Source organism: Brassica napus, chromosome C2 (genome assembly GCF_020379485.1).
Source record: "Brassica napus cultivar Da-Ae chromosome C2, Da-Ae, whole genome shotgun sequence".
Classification (NCBI taxonomy): domain Eukaryota; kingdom Viridiplantae; phylum Streptophyta; class Magnoliopsida; order Brassicales; family Brassicaceae; genus Brassica; species Brassica napus.
The window spans coordinates 3,260,972-3,281,309 of NC_063445.1; the positions used below are offsets into that span (position 1 = coordinate 3,260,972).

The following is a 20,338-nucleotide window of genomic DNA, read 5'->3' on the forward strand; positions in this document are numbered from 1 at the left end:
TAAACAAAAAAATCTCATTCCATCGTTTTGAATTTAGGTGATGACAGAAAACAAAACTAATACAAATTTTTAAATCACAATCATCAAGCAAATTCGAAAAAGGGATAAACAAAAAATCTCATTCTATGTATATATCTTCCGGAAGACAATGATTGTAGTTATATATGGTTTGATGCAAATATTATTTCAGAAATTGAAAGAAAAGGAAAGAAAAAAATAAAGAGACAGTAGAAAAGAAGCGATAGAGAAATAATCATCTAGAAACCGAAAAAGGGGAAAACAAAAAAAGAACGGTTAGCTTTGCTGCAAGTTTCGATCTAAAAGCTTCGCTTTAAATGGAAAGTCCTGATATCATGCGCATTGAGATATTGCATACATTCATGCTTTTTCCTTTCTCCCAAAATTACTATTCATTCATTTGTAAATCCATTTCTCATAATATGATACAAAAAGAATGTCATAAGTGGGATATATATGAACCAGTGATCTGCCAATAATCAAAATTGCAGATATATATCCCACTTAATCCCTTTGGGAAAAATAAAAGGAAAAAAAAAATTAATGGAAGTGGAGAAATGAAGGATCTGGTATATATAAAGAAATTATTCTCTGTGTGAAAGAAAAAAAATAAAGAAATTATTCTCTATTGTGGCGGAAGTATCTTTATTACATAGTCTAGATGTAAGCAACTATAAGCTCATAGAAAAAAAAAAAAAACTATAAGCTTATACAACCAAAAAAAAATTATGCTATGATTTAGGTTTGAGACCAAATTCAAAAAAGTAATTAATGAGATTCATGTCCTCAATTTGAGGTGGAAGAGACTCACACGCTTTTTCCAAACAATCATAGTAGTACATTGAACCAAAGACATCATTTATATATGCATGGTTAATCGAGTTTTTATATATTTTTAGTCATTTGGGTAATCTCTACGTACGTATGTAGGGTTGAAACTTTTTAAGAGCATTAAGGGTATAGAAAAACAATACATACTAAAGACGAGAAGAATCTATAAATCACGGAAATATGAAAGGTATGTATGCATGGCATGATCTTTATATTTACAGTCGCTACATGTTCAAGGTTTTCTAAAATTTACTAATGTGTTGTTTCTTTGGTGCTTTCCAAATTGGCACAGCTTCTTTTAAAACACCTGTCTTTGTCGTTTGTATATATTATATCAAAGAATTCAATTCTAAGAATATTATAGTACATTCAACCAAAGAACAGATCTGCTGCCAAATCTTAAACACAGATCTGTAGCCATATCTTATTCCATGTAAAGACAAGCTTTGTGCTTCAGGACCCAAGAAAAAGTTCCTTAAGATACCATATATATATATATTTATATATTAAAAAAAAGAAAGAACTGTATTTATGGTACTAACGGATGCAATCACAACTCACAAGTGGTGAACAAATTAAATGATATGAAACGTACGAAAAACTCAGTTATAAAAGAAGTTAGTAAGAAAACGTAATGTGATTGATGTAATAACGAAGTTCCTTAAGACATAAGACTTAGGGATCTGGAATTATATTTTCACAAGAAACCCATAATTAATCACTGTTCATAGTTGAAATGTTTATTTATATATATAAGTGTCGATTTAAGTTTCGGCACACGGATTAAAAAACAATTAATTTTGTACATTTCTTATAAAAAAACACTATTACCTATACACCTAACCATATTCAACCAATAGAAAAATAAATTTTGTATAAAATTAATAAATTTTGCATTGAAAATCGTAAACGACACTTATTTTGTAACGAAAAAAATTCTCTAAAATGACACTTAATATGAAACGGATGGAGTATATACTAAATGAGATTATAAATAAGCAGTATAATCTACATTATTGGGCATATGAACGGCCAATATGTTGCCCAGATTCGGGGAACATTCACATGGTTTATGAGCTGTCTTTTGCTCATCTCTCTGAGTTTATTCAGGCTCCATCAATCTACAAATTTTTTTCTTTTCTTTTTCTTCTCAAATATGCTAGAATGTATATCGCAAATCTCAGCAATTAAAACTCGATGAGAAACTATATATATGAAGATTTCTTATAAGTATGATACAATGTACAGGGAGATATATCCACTTAATTTTGCAGTAAAATCCCAAATGATCACAATCCCGTTTCGCCCACACTATTAAACTAATTAAACAATCAACTAAATAAAGATCACTGAAGCAAAATAACTAGGATTAATCCCCCTAGTAAATCCTATATGTATTAATTACATGACTTAAAACCAACAAATATACTCTTTCATCACACTTAAATAATAAAATAACCATAACTAAAATAAATCAGTAGTCCCATAAGATCCCCCTCAGGTCACATAGATCTTCATATGACTTGCTACCATTCACCATTCCCGTCATACTCATCTCTTGCTTCATTACCGGACCCGAAGATACCTCAATGGTCGTGGTCGCGTTCACATCTGAGCTCAGACAGGTTTCTTGAGATACACTAACAAGCGACGGCTCCATCTTTATCATTTCCTTATTGTTGTTGTATGTAGAACCGGAACCCGAAGCAGAACCATAACCCTGGTGGTTAAATATTGATTGGTAATTAGAGTTGAAGTGATGGGGTTGGATTGGTGACGAGATGTTATAGGTAGGAGGGTTGATAGGTTTGAAGTTGTGATGGTCGTGTTGACCCGTGAAACTCGGATCCATGAGAGGAGGAAGAGATGAGAAGTCTAGGAGATGATCAATGTTCTCTAGAGAATCCATTCTTGTGAGATTTTCAATGGGCATTCTTGTCATTTGTTGGGTTGTAGTGGAAGGATTGTTCTTGTGAAAAACCCTACACACGACCCACTCGTCCTGTAATCAAGATCACAAGCAAACAAAAATATTAGGTTTGATTTTGAGTACTAATAATTAAACTAAATTTTCATCATTTTGGAATCTATTTTTCAAAAACAAAATTTGAGAATATGATTGTTAGTTTTATATATACTTACCCTTGCGGATTTGGGGAGATTGTGATGAGAATATTTGCCATCAAGACGATATTCATGCATGACCCAATTAGTCTTTTCACCTCGTGGAGCTCTTCCTCTATAAAACACAAGTGTTTTCTTCATCCCAACGAGACAACCTTTGCCTTTGAAAATCTCCTTATCCTTCCCGGTCGCTTTCCAATACCCGGACTCGGTCGCACGGTTCGTCCTCATCCCGGTCGGGTACTTCCTGTCCCTTTGACAGAAGAAGTAAAACTCTTTCTCCCCCATCTTTGCTCTCTCTGTACACACCAAAAAAAATCAAGAAGCAGAATCTTAATCAAGAAATCTTTCATTTTATTTAAAACGTCAAAGAAGACTGAATTATTTTTGGAAAATTGGATAAAAACAAGCTAGCCTCATGTTGAAATATGATTCAAGAATTGGTAAACTTATTCAAGAAGCTAGCCTTTTTGTGTTTATGTGTGAACACTCTTGAAATGGTCAAAGAAGAATTGAAATTTGTGTACGTTTGGTAATTGAAATTTTTCTTGAATGCTATACTTACTCGGCAAATCCCAGGGCTCACACTTGTTGAGATCTGCTTCACCCATGGCCACAGCCGTGAATCGGCTGTCTAAAACCTTTTCTTTGAGGTAGAATGTTATGATCTCCTCGTCTGTTGGATGAAACCTGAATCCAGGTGGTAAATCCACAAGCTCTTCACCTCCATGATTCAACACCACGCCTTCTTCAACAACAACAACCGCCATGACTATAAAACAGTACTGTATCTATATAGATATGCGTGTATCTATCTGTCTCTTTTGTGTTTTTAGTTTAAAGATTGAAACAAAAGTAAAAGAGAAAGAACTCAGAGATTTTCTTGAAAGAGAAAAAGAGATGTGATGCTTATTTAGAGAGAAAGAGAGACACAAGAAGGTGATGAAGAAAGAAAAATGATTTGAGAAAGCTAGCTGGGGAATCTTTTGGGCAGTTAAAGGTAGAAAAATAAAAGTATTGAAAGAGTGGAAAATGGCTTTATATAGAGGAAATAGTGGAGATTTGCAATTAAATAAAAATAAAATATTATTGTTTGTTTCTTCATTTTTTTCCTTCTTTTTGGTGATTTTGAAAGACACGTAGGCTCCAAGCAACTTCCTCAATTGCTGAACAAGCTTCACATAGACAACAATTAGGTTTATTAATTGACATTTTATAAAATTTATAGTTATTAATCTTGGTCATTATTTATTGCCCAGATGGCCAGATCAGTCGTTGATAATACATTTGACAAACTTGGACATTTTTCTTAAAATGATATCTTGTGTTCTTAGATTTGATTTAAAACAGTCTTTATAATTAACTTATCTAGCTAAAAATAAACCAAGTAATGTTTTTGTTCAAACAGTTTATATGATTTTCCATATATATAATTAATTATTTTCTTAATTATAGGTTTATTGTTGTTATAGGTTTATTGTTGTTATGCATATGGATTAGCTGGTTTTGTAAAAAGAACAAACTGTAGGAAAGAACGCTTGTGAAGTTAATTGATATTAAACAGAAAAACGTGTGGAAAATAAATTCACTAAAACTGGTTATAAGTTGTACCTTTTTTATGTTTGGACCTTGATTGAAGAATGTCTTTATTTAATTTGATTAATAAGATCCTACAGATCATAGCCCTGAGCAATCTCCTCTTTTGCATTTAGTTAATTATTGAGTTATTTATTATCTTAAAGTTGTGTATAAGAATCCGTATTAATTTATCATTTAAAAAAGTCGAGAAATTAATGCGGATTCTTATACACAACTTTAAGATAATAAATAACGGTCATATGTGTGATTAAAGTTTATTTTGTTTCTGTGTATATATAAAAAGTATTTATAGTTAATTGAATATTATTGACTTGTTTAACACTGCTTCATCTACTTCGAAAGTCTGTGGCCTTTTCTATGGTGTTTGTTTAAGCCTTTCTAGTGAAGCCGAAGAAAGACTATATATAATTAATCAATTAATTATTAGCAATGTGCTCTAATATGAAAGTTAAATTTTTCATTTACATAATCATAACAAGAATGCACGAAGTCGTTAACTATTTTAGAATAATATTTGTAATTATTTATATTATGTATCTTATCCATAATATTATGTTTACACTAAAATTATAATATCAGAGTTTTGTATATCAAAATATATTATGTAAATGGTAAAACAAAAAGCGAAATACAAACCGGATGATGGATTTTTTAATTGATGCTTATAGTTTGTGAAATATATTGATCGAAAAACTAAGGTACATGTTATTAGTTTTTTCTTTTTTAAATAGTGTTGTTCAGTTAATGTAAACATATAATTTTAATACGTTTGAAATAAACCAAAACCCTTTAAAGAATAGTACACAGAGTCACATACAAAGAATATTGTTCTAGTTTTCATAACCTTTTGTAAAATTTGGTGAAAATATCGACTTGCCAAGTCGCCAAGTTGCTGACTAGAAATCATTTATAAGAGGAACGTCCAACCACGAAGTTGAGATTTGCATTTTGCAAACTCGATAGAATATATATATGGCTTTAAATCCAAAGAGATCAAAATCAATGATTGAATATAATGGACTCTTTTAGAACTATAATTACGTCATCATGTATGCCGACTCAGGAGAAAGCATTTATTAGGTCATGTATACGTATCAATTATCATCAAAATACAGTTTCAAAGAAGATCGATCATGTGTTTATAAATCAGGATACATTTTTCTCGGATTCCTACGCTGAGTTTCTGGACCTAAGTCAGTCAGACCACGCTCCGTGTCTCATTCAACACTTACTTTCAGCGAGACAGAGAGTCAGAAAACCATTTAAATTCTTTCACCACATTATTGACCATCCTGAGTATCAAAACTCAGTTGCTTAGTCGTGGAATTGTGATGCCATTTCTGGCTCTGCTCAGTTTGTTCTTGTGCGCTCCATGAAACTTCTCAAGAAGGTCTTGCGCAATTTGAATAAAAGGTATTTTAGTGGAATATCTCAGCGTGTAAAGGAGCAATCTGCTAGAGTTGACGTGTTGCAGAGGATTATTCTTACGGCTCCAGACAGGATCACAGCGGCTCAGGAGCCTCAGAAAAGAAATAAATTGAATCTCTTGCTCACTGCTGAAGCTAAGTTCTATAAGCAACGATCCCGAGTGAGGTGGGGATGTTGTGGGAGATAGGAACACAACCTTCTACCACAAAACTGTCTCTCAACGCGTAGCTCGAAACCATATCCATTTCTTGCGGGATGAAGATGACCACATGATATCCCCAACGGTGGATATTAAGGCCCACTCTGCTAGTTATTTTGAGGATATCATAGGTAAGACTGATCTACAGTATCTCCGGCTTCCCTTGAGTCTCTTCAGAATCTGTTACCTTTTCGCTGCACTGATATGCAATGTACTGCTCTGCAAAGAGAGGTTCTAGAGACCGAGATCAAGACCACTATCTTCGCCATGCCCCTAGATAAGATCCCTGGCCCCGATGGGTACTCTGTGGAGTTTATTTGTGCTTCCTGGGATGTTGTTGGTAAGGACATTGTCGCAGCTGTATCAGAATTTTTTAGAAACGACCGTCTGCTGAGGGATCTCAACACAACTACGATCACTCTTATTCCGAAGAAGCAGGACGCTAGTAAACTGGGTGACTTCAGACCTATCAGTTTTTGCAACGTTGTGTACAAGATCATCTCCAAAATAATTGCAAACAGACTCAAACCTGTGCTCCTCCAGTGTGTTAGTTCGAATCAAGCAGCCTTCTTGAAGGGGCGAAGCCTCGGTGAGAATGTACTTCTAGCGTCGGATATGATCCGAAATTATAATAAGTCGGATTGCTCGAAGAGTTGCATTCTCAAAGTGGATATTCGGAAGGCCTTTGACACCGTATGTTGGGACTTTGTCCTTAAGATTTTGGAGGCTCAAGGGTTTCCACCTCTGTTTATTACATGGATCAGAGAGTGTATTTCCTCACCACGGTTCTCGGTAGTTATCAACGGGGAACTAGCGGGGTTCTTTGCGGGAAGAAAAGGTCTACGCCAGGGCGACTCGATCTCCTCTTACTTGTTTATCATGGTCATGGAGGCTCTCTCAAGACTGCTAGAGCTTAAAGCTGATGCTGGCTCCATCAGACTACATCCGCAATGTGTAACTCCGAAGATCACGCATTTGCTGTTTGCAGATGATTTACTGGTTTTCTCTGATGGATCAAGGCATTCTATAACATGTATTAAGGAGACAATGATCATCTTCAAGTCCTGGTGCGGGTTTGACATGAATGAGAACAAGACCGAAATCTTCTTTGGAGGTTTTAATGAGATTCAAGTTGCGGTCATTTGTGATCTCTCTGGTTTCAAGCGTGGCACCTTTCCGACCAGATACCTTGGCTTACCTTTAAATCCAAAAAAGATTAGCCTAGCCACTCTCCAGCCTTTCCTTGAACAGATCACTTCAAAGCTGCACTCTTATACAGCGAAATATCTCTCCTTTGCGGGCAAGGTCACTCTTATAACCTCAGTTGTCTACGGTATGGTAAATTTTTGGAGCTTCGTTTTTGTTCTCCCGAAGAGTTTCTATGCAAAAGTGGACTCTTTATGTGCTGCTTTCTTATGGAACAATAAGACTAATACTGCTGCGGGTGCAAGAGTTGCGTGGGAGGCTATATGCAAACCGAAAATGGAAGGTGGTCTGGGTATTCGGAAACTTGAAGAGTTTGAGATGGTGTTCAGACTAAAAAGGTTATGGAATTTCTTCACGAACTCGGGGTCACTATGGGTTGCATGGGTTAAGCACAACATCTTCAATGATCGGAGTATATGGTTAATTCCGGATACTCAAAGGTTCTCTCCTTCTGTTAGGAGTATGCTGCAGTTAAAACCGAAGGTTGATGACTTCATGCGGTGTCGGGTTAGGAATGGGAACAAAGCTATGTTTTGGTTTGATTATTGGACAGACTTGGGTCCTCTTCATGTAATGTTTGGAGATGCTGGTACTCGAGATCTTAGGATACCTTCTGCGTCGACTGTGGCAGACGCGACATCACAAGGTTACTGGTCTATTCCTCCAACAAGATCAGACGAAATGGAAACGCTCCACATTGTTTTATCCACTATGAACCCTCCCTCTCCATCGATGGATGCTGATGAGTTCTTATGGCGTGGTCCATCAGACAACTTTGTTCCCAAATTTTCTCCAAAGGTGACTTGGAATATGGTGAGAGAGCATGCTCCTGTGGTGCCTTGGTGTAGTTTGGTCTGGTTTAAACAGCATATACCGCGATGCTCGTTTGTACTTTGGATGGCAGTTCTCGCTAGGCTACCAACCCGAGACAGATTATCATCGTGGGGCATGGCGATGCCTAGAACCTGTGTATTTTTTCCTGCTGGGGATGAAACACATGATCATCTTTTCTTCCAATGTGCTTATTCGGCTCGCATCTGGGCTCTCTTCTCCAGGAGACACAATGTATCTTCGATGGCGGATTTCTCTTCCTCACTGGCCTTTTGTCATCGGCTACATGATGATCACTCACCAGATGTCGCGACTGTTTTCAAGCTTCTGTTGCAGGTTTTTGTCTACACTCTGTGGAGGGAAAGAAACGCTAGAATCTTCAAAGGAGTGTGCAGTTCCGAGGATGTTCTGTTTGCGTCTATGGACCGAGCCATTCGTGACCGCTTACTGAGCTGTCCGGCAACGCGAACTCAAGCGTGCTCACTCTTTCCGTTATACTTCTGGTTCATCGATCCCTACAGCTAGCAGCTGTCTCTTGAGTAATTTCCTTTAATCTCTGTCTTCTTTTCATGTAACCTCTCTGTTGTTTCTTCAAATAAGTTGCTTGTGCAACAATTCTGTAAAAAACTTGAAATGCTTTGGTATGAATCTTAACATTTACACCAAAAAAAAAAAAAATTATCATCAAAATACAGTTGCGAGGTTGTGTTTATTTTGTATGATTCTTTTGTAATATATATACCCAGAATTGTTCCCGCCAATTCAATTATACAGTCAATACGAAAATAGTAAGTTGATTAATTAATTTACGAGCTGTGTATTAAACTTAATGCGCATACATTTGATTTGATTAATGACTTAAATACGTTGGTATATACATACTCTGTTTGGATGAGTTTGGGCCATCGAAAGCTGACTCAGTAAATATGGCTTCGTCACAACTTGTGGCATCTAGAGTTTTCATTAACATTGAACATAAACGATTACAAAGCTGGACGATCGAACAAAGGTAAATCCCCGGAAACTGCGCTGGCAGAATACAAGCATTATCCAGAAGCAAAGCCCTAGACTAGGGAAGAAGAGAAAATTGCACAAACAATCCAATACAACACAAAGCATAAGAGATTAAAATCCAAACAGGAAAGGACAAGAAGAAGCTTACTCTTAAAAGAGACACAAATCAACCAAGAGCAGAGACCAAAGTGTTGTTTAAGTTTGGTAAAACAGGAAAATAAATAATCATTTCTTTTTGCTTATGATAATGAGTAGATCTGTTAGGTCGTTTTCTTGTGATCTTCGAGAAATTCGTACCTCAAACTAGATTAACTGTAAAATTGTCTTTACTCGCTATACTGCATGGTCTTTTTTTTATTAAACGTTTGAACTCAATTATATAGCATAGGCTAGTGTATATACTCAAGATAATACCTTTTTTTCTATAAAGTATATGTGATTATAAATACCAACTTGAGCTTAATATAAACTGATATACGTATACCACGTTTATTATGTATGACCTACGAGCTCGGTTAGGGTTACAAAATGAACAGTAAGTTTTCGTTTAAAAAGTAATAGCTGAATTTTCTGTATAATTGTTTTGTGCGCATTTATAAAGTTAAAATTCCTCCATTTCCAGACTGTCATCTTCTGTAGAATATTAAGACGACGAATTTATATTTAAATAGGAATTTCGTAATAATCTACACATTGCCGACTCAGATTAACTTTTAAAATCGTTTTAGTCAATACGCTGTAACAAACCACCGACTTGATACCAGCATTTTAAAAAAAGTTACGATTTTATTCATATCTATTGCATCTTAGCTCATAATTAGTAGCATAGTTAGTCTTAATTTATTTCGTTGATCTGTTCATTTTATTGACCGACGAACTTAACCATGTACAGTATTTATTAACATTGACATTTATTGATTGAATGTAGAATATACTGTACATATGTGCATGTGTGATCACATATATATAAACAACATCATAATTATTAGTATTAGGTAAACCACTCTCTAAAAAAAACAAAATTACTAGTCTTTGCCTAAGGATGTAAACTGTGCAGCTTATTGTGGTTATATAGCAAAAAAAATCGTTTTTTTTAAACATATAGCAAAAAAAATCGTTTATCTATTTTATTTTAATAAAGACATAAGTTTCTAATCACTAGATTAACTGCCATTATAAGTTGGTTAATTATACAACGTACTGACTTGTCGCAAATGCAAGTGAAGTCCAGACGAATTTTGACAGTATGTATATATTTGTATCAGTCTGTATCTTTATTTGTCTTTATCTTTAAATTGATTTTGTCTTAATTTTCTTTTCCCGTAATTATCTCACTTAAACGCGTTTGTTATCGTATATTTTAAGGAAACAGGATAAGAATAACAATTCAGATTAATATGTTTTAAAATAATATAACGATTATAAGGACCAAAAGATATGGAATGAAATCACGGATTAAAATAAATAAAATAAAGCAGTATTTCTAGTAGTAATTTTGATTTCTGGTAACGTTTGTTCCATTTTGATTTGTTTATACGTGTGGACCCTGTGGAAGAACGATTATAAAATGTAGGTGGGTGTAGCTTAAGAAGGTTGACTTTTGCTCCCGAAGACGAGACTGCAAAGCGAAGGAGCCACCTCATTGGCTGAGGGATCTTTGGCGTCAACTTTGACGTCATCACTCTCTCTTTCCACGGATTTTAATAAGACACATGGATGTCTCTCAAGCCGTTGGGTGTGTGGCCCTGATTGTTTTTTTTTTTGGCCCTGATAGAATTTGAGAAATCGTGTATTTTCTTTCTTTATTTTCTGGTAAAAGTTACAGTTTATCATAGTATTTTCTTTGTGCTTATTTTTAAAAAAATTATATAATATGCTAAAAATATGAAATTTTATGTATATATTGATCGCTGCTCTGCTCGATTTAGAAAGTCATGCGCATTGGTGGAGAACGTAAAAGTAGATAATCGACTCGGTATTAAGATTTATATTTTAATTTATGGAAATGATAGTTTCGGCAGAATTCAAGTATTGATCGAGTTACTGGTTTTATAATTCTTGTATATTGAAACAATGCTACTATATAAGGTTTTTAAAAAGAAAATTCGCTACTATACACATGTGTAAGTGGTTGACCCAAAAAAAAACACATGCGTTACGTATTATTTTCACTGTTAATTATGTGTAAACTGTGAATATATATATACATTGTAAATATTTCGTGAATATGTATGATCCTTGTATGTGAAGTTGGTGTAATGATGTAGTACATGTAAGTATCAAGTATGTAACATAATAATGAAATGATGATGAGATCTGAGTATGATGTCATTCAACATTGCTCAAAGTCATGGCCACCACCACTAGTTCTCCGGCATCGGATAATTAGAAGCTAAGCTCACAAGTTTTTTTTAAAAATTGTTTATATTTGGACTTGCGGATCAACTTGACGACCTTTTTATAAATATAATCCGATAGTTCAAATAAAATACAGACCAAAATTGTTTGTTTCATAGTCTGAGACAGACAACAAATGTATGATGCAGCTAAAAGAAGTTAGGATCCATGTTATTGTTATTGCTGGTAGGAATCTAATTTATTAATATATGTAAAATATAGAAAGCCCTGTTGAAGTATTGTAGAAATATTTGGGGTATGAAAGGTGACTAGGAAACAGTAATAAATAATGTATTCTTTAACGTTCATAAAACAAATCACCATTCACAAGAAATAATAATTATCTCTCATTTCTTTACATTTTTTTGTAGAGAATTAAAAAACAAAATTGTTCTTCGTTAAATTTGATAAAGAACAATCATTCCTTTTTATTCCTGCTATTTTATTTTCGTACGTTCATTTTTTATGCGTTCTTCTTGTTTCTCGAATGGTCACCAGCCAGACCTTTTAATGTCTTTCATATGTTATTTTCCATGTTTGATACGAGATTTGTCTTTACAAAACATTGTCATAGAAAATATACACTATTAATTAAAAATTATTTGTGTATTGGCTTTCATAATTGTTTTGTAGGATCATCTGTATATTTTATTTGGCTATATCTAAAACATATAACTAGACCTTTATGAATCAAAATTACACTCATTAATTAAACATATTTATGAACAAAATCAATTATTGTAAACCAATATGTATATATATATATATGTTACCATTCGTTTACAGTATTGTTAAACAGCTTTTATTTCAATGTGAGCCGAGTTTGAATCTTCATATTCGAGTTTCAATTATCGATGACCACCATATGTAAACATTTTTAGTGTTAATAATTTATATGTTTTATGATTAGTATTAGAATATTCATGATTAAAAGTTTACTTTTTGGTTTTTGGAGGTTGCATGTAAACAAAATTATTCAAATGGACTTTTTAAGATATTGAATATATATGTTTAGGTCATATAAGAAATGTATATAGTATGTATTGTTTATATACTTTCAGGCCAAATTAAACACGAATATCTTCATGATACTAAAAACTTCATTTTGAATGTGGACGCAAGATACATGTAAATATATAATCACAGGTTAACATGTAAATTTAATCAAAAATGGATCAGATCTAAATATGTTGACAGTTGTATTTTGATAATTAATTAGAGTATGTTTACTAGTCCCATGGGTGCGACATTTGAAAGAAGAAAAAAGGATAATATTCTTAAATGATTATTTAACAGTTATTAAAGATTATCTTACTGTAGCAACTGGTTTGGAAATTTGATCTGTGAATGTTAAAGTCAATTTGCCAACTTTTTTCGTTAGAGGGGCTTGTTAGCGGATTATATTGTAACTAGGATAAGACTTGCGCCTTACGCAAAGTGAGTTTATTTGTATATATTATCAATAGTTTTTTTTATATACGTGATCATTTTATTTATATATATAAAATATTTTTTGTTGTTATTATATAATTTCTTTCCGATGGAACGGATCAATTTTTATTAAAAATAATAGAACAAAACTATAATTAATACATCATAGGTTGATCGGATTGGACATTAAACAAATTATGACATAAAAACCTTATTTTTTCCATCGAACACATTCTTGAAAAAAATGAACAGTATTGTTTTCACAGTTGAATTATTTTGACCTTTTATCTTCCATATGGTTTTGAAAACTTTCAAATCAACCATCGAATTGATACATGTCATTTTAATGTTTTTAGTCGTATCCTTAAGGAAAACTTACATTTTTGTAATTTAAAGTCGTTTTAAAAAATTCAAAATATAAAATCTAAGAAAAAATATAACATATAAGAAAAATTTAACATATAAGGTGTCCTCATTTTTGTATTTTAAAGTCGTTTTAAAAAAATAACATATAAGGTTTCCTCATTTTTGTAATTTAAAGTCATTTTAAAAAATTTAAAATATAACATATAAGAAAAAATCTAATTTTTTATTATATGGTTAATGTGATTGTTTATTTTTTTTAATAATATAAAATTAAACAAAATGAAGAAGGATGCAAAAATTGTTATCAAATCTTTATTATTCATAATCATTAATTGTCATATATATGTAAATCATATTAGGTAATTTCATAGCTTTTATTTAAGGAACGAATACACACTTCTTATATTTTAGGTTAATATAATGTTCTCTAGTGGACATTAAACAACTTATGACATAAAAACTTTATTTTTTTCCTCGAACACAATTTTGAAAAAGTGAATAGTATTGTTTTCACAGTTGAATTATTTTGACTTTTAACTTACATATAGTTTTGAAAGCTTTCAAATCAACCATCGAACTGATACATGTCATTTTAATGTTTTTAGTCGTATACTTAAGGAAAACTTACATTTTTGTAATTTAAAGTTGTTTTAAAAAATTCAAAATATAACATATAATAAAAAATCTAACATATAAGGTGTCCTCATTTTTGTATTTTAAAGTCGTTTAAAAAATTCAAAATAAAACATATAAGAAAAAATCTAATTTTTTATTATATAGTTAATGTGATTGTTTATATTTTTAATAATATAAATTAAACAAAAATGAAAAAAGATGCAAAAATTGTTATCAAATCTTTATTATTCATAATCATTAATTGTCATATATATGTAAATCATATTAGGTAATTCTGTAGCTTTTATTTAAGGAAAGAATACACACTTCTTATATTTTAGGTTAATATAATGTTCTCTAGTGGACATTAAACAAATTATGACATAAAAACTTTATTTTTTCCAGCGAACACATTCTTGAAAAAAGTGAACAGTATTGTTTTCACAGTTGAATTATTTTGACTTTTATTTTCCATATGGTTTTGAAAGCTTTCAAATCAACCATCAAATTGATACACGTCATTTTAATGTTTTTACTCGTATACTTAAGGAAAACTTACATTTTTGTAATTTAAAGTCGTTTTAAAAAAATTCAAAATATAACATATAAGAAAATTCTAACATATAAGAAAAATATAACATAAAAGGTGTCCTCATTTTTGTATTTTAAAGTCGTTTAAAAAAAATATATAACATATAAGGTTTCCTCATTTTTGTAATTTAAATTCATTTTAAAAAATTCAAATATAACATATAAGAAAAAAATCTAATTTTTTATTATATGGTTAATGTGATTGTTTAAGTTTTTTTAATAATATAAATTTAAACAAAAATGAAGAAGGATGCAAAAATTGTTATCAAATCTTTATTATTCATAATCATTAATTCTCGTATATATGTAAATCATATTAGGTAATTCCGTAGCTTTTATTTAAGGAAAGAATACACACTTCATATATTTTAGGTTAATATAATGTTCTCTAGTGTTATATAATTATGTGACACCATTAGATTAAACTATACTTTATATTAGATGCTCTATAATTCTTTGAAATGGAATTTAGAAGGCATTTAGAGTGCCACCTAGAATTTGGGGTTTTTTAAATTAATACAAAATTAAGGTTCTAATTTTTCAAATGCTTCTCAATTAATATATAGGGGATACCCCGATTTCAAAAAAATAAAATTTCTGAAATCTCCTTTTATTACTCCTCAAATGTAAACTCGAAAGTCAAATCCAATAAATAACCATAAATGTAATAAAAGAGATAAATCCCAAAATATCGATAAAATCATAAAACCGCAAGTCTTAAAATAAAAGAAATAGAACTCCCAAAGCACCAATCCGATAGCAATCACTCCTGCTCGTCAGTCTGACCTGAAAGGGGGAAGAAAGAGGGGTGAGTAACAGGGGAGTTATTCCGTGAGGTATGGGATGCTAAACCGCAAACCACAAACCACTGACTCAGTACATAGCACTACGACTATGTAGGCCTAGCTCTAGCATGAAACAAACACAGTGTCTAATACACTACATAAAACATCCAATGCGCTGATAGTACATGCTACTCTATGCACCCCGCATTTCCTCATAAGGATATATGTATATCTCCAGGCGTACAGTAGTCCATCTCTGCACTCCCACAATCTGCGCGTTGGCGACTGATACAAACGTCTTTGTACCCCCGCAATCTCACTGCTCGTCGGCGGCTTACACAAACGTCTTTGTGCACCCGCAATCACACTGCTCGGCGGCGGCTTACACAAACGTCTCTGTGCATCCGCAATCACACTGCTAGTCGACGGCTTACACAAACGTCTTTGTGCATCCGCAATCCACACAAACGGACTTATATATTTATATACATATATATAGCAGTTTTAACATCACTCAATTCATTCAACCGTCGAATCCTCTATTATCCTATTTCCGGTTTAACAATCAATAATAATAATAAACAAACAAGACTCTCAAACAGACTCAATTCACAGAGACGGATCATGTTTCGAAACTAGACTTTCCATGATAATAGTACTAAACTAGCTCAGGATTTAACGGAATAGCCCTCACCTTACCACAAGCTGAAATGAACAACGGAAGATGCGGTCAACTGAGGTCAACTGCAACACGAGAATCAACGACTTAAGCTCAACTTCTCTGGACATAAATTTCCTAAAATGGAAACTTTCCTAAAATAGAAACTTCCCTAATATAACTTATTTCCTAAATTAGAAACTTTCTTAAAATATTCCTATAACTAAAAATAAGGAGGCAACACACTTACTAGAAAAACCCACCGGAAGCTCGTCCAGAAATCTCGCCGGAAGCTCGTCAAGAAATCTCGCCGGAAGCTCACCCGGAAATCTCGCCGGAAAAATTCACTAGTGACTGGTCGTCGAATAATTCAACAACAACTCGTCACACGCAAAGAAATACTTTGACTTGATGAGAATAAAGAGAAAGGGTAGAGTTTATTATATATAAATGGAAAATGAGGTAGATTTTCTAAACTTTTAATGTGGGACAAAATAAAAAGATAGAATTGGGATTTAATTTTAATAAAACCACATAGGCTCCACCAAAACAAAATTTGGGTCGCTACATATATAGACTAGACCATTCTGTCATACATGTTCCATTGATTCACCTCTCCATATTTATACGCATCTATGTATACATACACATTTCATACATACATATATTAATTTTTCTTTTATAATCATGTTGACGGGATAAATAGTTAGTAATTAAAAAAAAAATATTATAACCACTGCAAATCTGAAAGCATATTAAACAAAAGTAATAGATTTGTCATATGTGTCTATTGGGCTTCCATGTTTTTCTTTTTGCTTGAATTGGGCTTTCATGTTTATAAATATGAATCAACTATTCACCTTTTAATCATCTCAAATTAAAGAATTAACTACTTGTAATAAAAAAAAGAAAAGTATAGGAAAACAAATTAAGTTTGTATGCTTTAGCTTTTATGCATATATACATCGGTCATAAGCCTCTTCAGTTTCGTCAAATTTAAAATATTGAGCTGGTTCGATAGACATATAAAATATTGAAATAGTGAGTTACAACTGAAATACAAGTATAAAATATTACTAGCTTAATATCTGCGCAATTGCGCGGAATGAATGTTATATATAAAAATATTTTTATCTATTATTATTTATTTGTATTCAGTTATGTATTATGTATATAATTAAATTAGACTAAACACATAAATCAAAACAATATGTTTATTTACGATATTTTTTTAGTAAATAAATCAAAACAATCATTTTATTTATTTTATATGGTATATAACTAAATTTAAATGAAATGGACATAGATATATAATATATTTTAACATAACTATTTATTATCGAGAATTCATACTTACGTGATAAACACAAAATTTCTAATGTAGAATTTTTTGAATGCAGATTTCAAAATTTAAATATTAAGGTTTCAATAAATTTTCAATACAAATTTAGAAAATATCATATTTAAGTATTTTTCTATGTTATATTGTTTAGTTTTAAACTATATTAATATATAATATGAATCTCTAGTAAATGAGACATCATATTCATACGATTTATGATCATTTGTATCTTGTTATTACAAAAAATAGTTAAATCATTGATCACAAAATTTTAGTGTGAGACATTTAACATTTTTAGTAATTTATAGTCGTTTTAAAAATTCAAAATATAACATATATCATTTTTTTATTATATTGTTAATGTGGTTGTTTAATATCTTTTAATAATATAAAATTAAACAAAAAATATCTGAGGTACAAAAATTATTATAAAATATTTGTATACTATTTATCAAATTAATAGTTAGTTTAATAAAAAGTATAATATAAGTTAAGATGCACCAACCTATTTCTCTAAAAATTCTAAATTTCATTTTCATGGTGACACGTGTATACAAAATAATGTTGTAATGTTTCTCAATTAATATATAAGAATACGTGTTGCAAACGCATCGTTGTGTCTATTAGTGGTGGATAAAAAAGATTAGGTTTAACATGCTCTCGGGAAGTATATACTTTTTTTTAGAAAAAATAATAGAAAATTAGGAAGTATATGCTTACTTGTATACATTGTATCGTAATATCACCTGAAACCTCTATAAATTAATAATGTTGGGACTACACTAAAACTATATTTTTTTATTAATTTATATAGATATTAATTTATCGATATACTAATTGAACAAAAAACTCAATTTAGAACTATATAATTATATTATTTTATAGAAATTTTTAGTGTATATTAATTTATAAAGTATTAATTTAAAGTGATTATACTGTACATAGTTAGTGTATTAAACTATTCGTTTATACCTGCAAATAATAGCCTAAGATTTATAATTTGGAGATCTTTAAACGTACCTAGAATTAGAAAGGGTTAACCTCTCATAATTTATTATTTTAGCCATTTAGCACGTCCGATTTTTCTTTATAATAACTACCATTACACAAAATCTTATCAAAATTATTTATTTTTATTTTAGATTGAAATATTCTTATTTTCTCTAATTTATTTATTTAACTATGAAATCTGAAAACTTAACATAAAATTACTTATGTGATTCTTGATAAATACTCTCTGTGTTGCATAATAAATGTCATTTTATGTTCTTTATTTTGTTTCAACATAAGTATCATTCTATAATTTTAATATAATTTTGTACCTTAAATCTATTTTTTTTATCTTTTTGAATAACCAATAATTTTTTATTTAAATCATTCTTATTTAATTAATTATAAATTAAATAGGAATATACTAGTCAGTTGTATAAATTTTTAAATTTTCGTGAAAAATGTCAAAATGACACTTATTTAGAAACGGAATGAATATGTTTTAAGTATTTTTAGATATGTGTGTACAAATACTATTTCGAATATAATACTTGTAGTAAAATATTTACTGTCAATTTTGATCACCTTCTATTGATTAGTTAATTCAGGTCTCACGACTCAAAACTAATTAATTTGAAATCAATTTAAAGTGGAAAACGACTTATTTAATCTCCGGTTGAGTGGTAATTGCTCCCCCATTACAAGACAACTATACATGTATTTTCAATACGCCACACACACATATACTCACTAAACGTATTGCTGCAAAGACGTATACAACAAATGATATACATATTCATGTGTGGTTCGTGCATATACACTGATATATGGTAAACAAAGGATAATAATTTCCATTAGCTAATGCATGGGCCATAAGTATGTAACGGCCGACCGTGCACAGCTAATGGACCACCCACGTCCGCTCTCTCGGCCCATGGATCCATCCCGTTCCAGCGATCGGTCCATTAATTTTTCTAAAGGTTCGAAATCATTGTTTACTGACCCTGCAATCACCACCCGACATTTTTCTATGCTTTGGCCTCACTCGCACGCTATCGCAAATCACTTTCCGATAGGCCACTCATCATTTCACTACTCCAGCTCAAGCATGCTTAACTCTGGAGTTCTTTCATGATGTGTTCCGGAAAAGCTAAGTCAACTTTGGTGACATAGATAGCCAAATCAATTCTTTTAAGCATTTCCATATATCAAAATTCGGGATGTTACAATTCATCCCCTCTCAAAGAATGCAATGTTCTCGTTGCGCCCCACGACAGGTCTCAAGACGCCTCTCGGGTCAGAACCGAGATGGCTAACCAGCTCTGATACCACTTGTAACCCTCCGACCGCCCACAGCTAATGGACCACCCACGTCCGCTCTCTCGGCCCATGGATCCATCCCGTTCCAGCGATCGGTCCGTTAATTTTTCTAAAGGTTCGAAATCATTGTTTACTGACCCTGCAATCACCACCCGACATTTTTCCATGCTTTGGCCTCACTCGCACGCTATCGCAAATCACTTTCCGATAGACCACTCATCATTTCACTACTCCAGCTCAAGCATGCTTAACTCTGGAGTTCTTTCATGATGTGTTCCGGAAAAGCTAAGTCAACTTTGGTGACATAGATAGCCAAATCAATTCTTTTAAGCATTTCCATATATCAAAATTCAGGATGTTACAATTCATCCCCTCTCAAAGAATGCAATGTTCGCGTTGCGCCCCACGACAGGTCTCAAGACGCCTCTCGGGTCAGAACCGAGATGGCTAACCAGCTCTGATACCACTTGTAACGCTCCGACCGCCCACAGCTAATGGACCACACACGCCTGCTCTCTCAGCCCGTGGGCCCATCCCGTTCCAGCGATCGGTCCGTTAATTTTTCTAAAGGCTTGAAATCATTGTTTACTAGC

General features: G+C 32.2%; 1 protein-coding gene across 1 annotated transcript; it reads right to left on the minus strand.

Annotated features, from left to right (window-relative positions):
* Window positions 1–2,059: 2,059 nt before the first annotated feature.
* On the minus strand, window positions 2,060–3,975 carry LOC106380796 (NAC domain-containing protein 87). The gene is made up of 3 exons (XM_013820623.3): window positions 3,539–3,975; window positions 2,992–3,272; window positions 2,060–2,851 (listed from the first exon to the last, which is right to left on the minus strand). Exons 1-3 carry the CDS (start codon window positions 3,741–3,743, stop codon window positions 2,324–2,326), a joined length of 1,014 nt encoding a protein of 337 aa, XP_013676077.2. The 5' UTR covers window positions 3,744–3,975; the 3' UTR covers window positions 2,060–2,323.
* Window positions 3,976–20,338: the final 16,363 nt, after the last annotated feature.

Bases quoted from the DNA above. Each gene is read 5' to 3' on its own strand.
- LOC106380796 (XM_013820623.3), bottom strand. From the start codon at position 3,743: ATGGCGGTTGTTGTTGTTGAAGAAGGCGTGGTGTTGAATCATGGAGGT. The intron at 3,273-3,538 runs GTAAGTATAGCA...TGGTGTGTACAG, and splicing joins TGAGCCCTGGGATTTGCCGA to AGAGAGCAAAGATGGGGGAG. The intron at 2,852-2,991 runs GTAAGTATATAT...TCTTGATTACAG, and splicing joins ATCTCCCCAAATCCGCAAGG to GACGAGTGGGTCGTGTGTAG.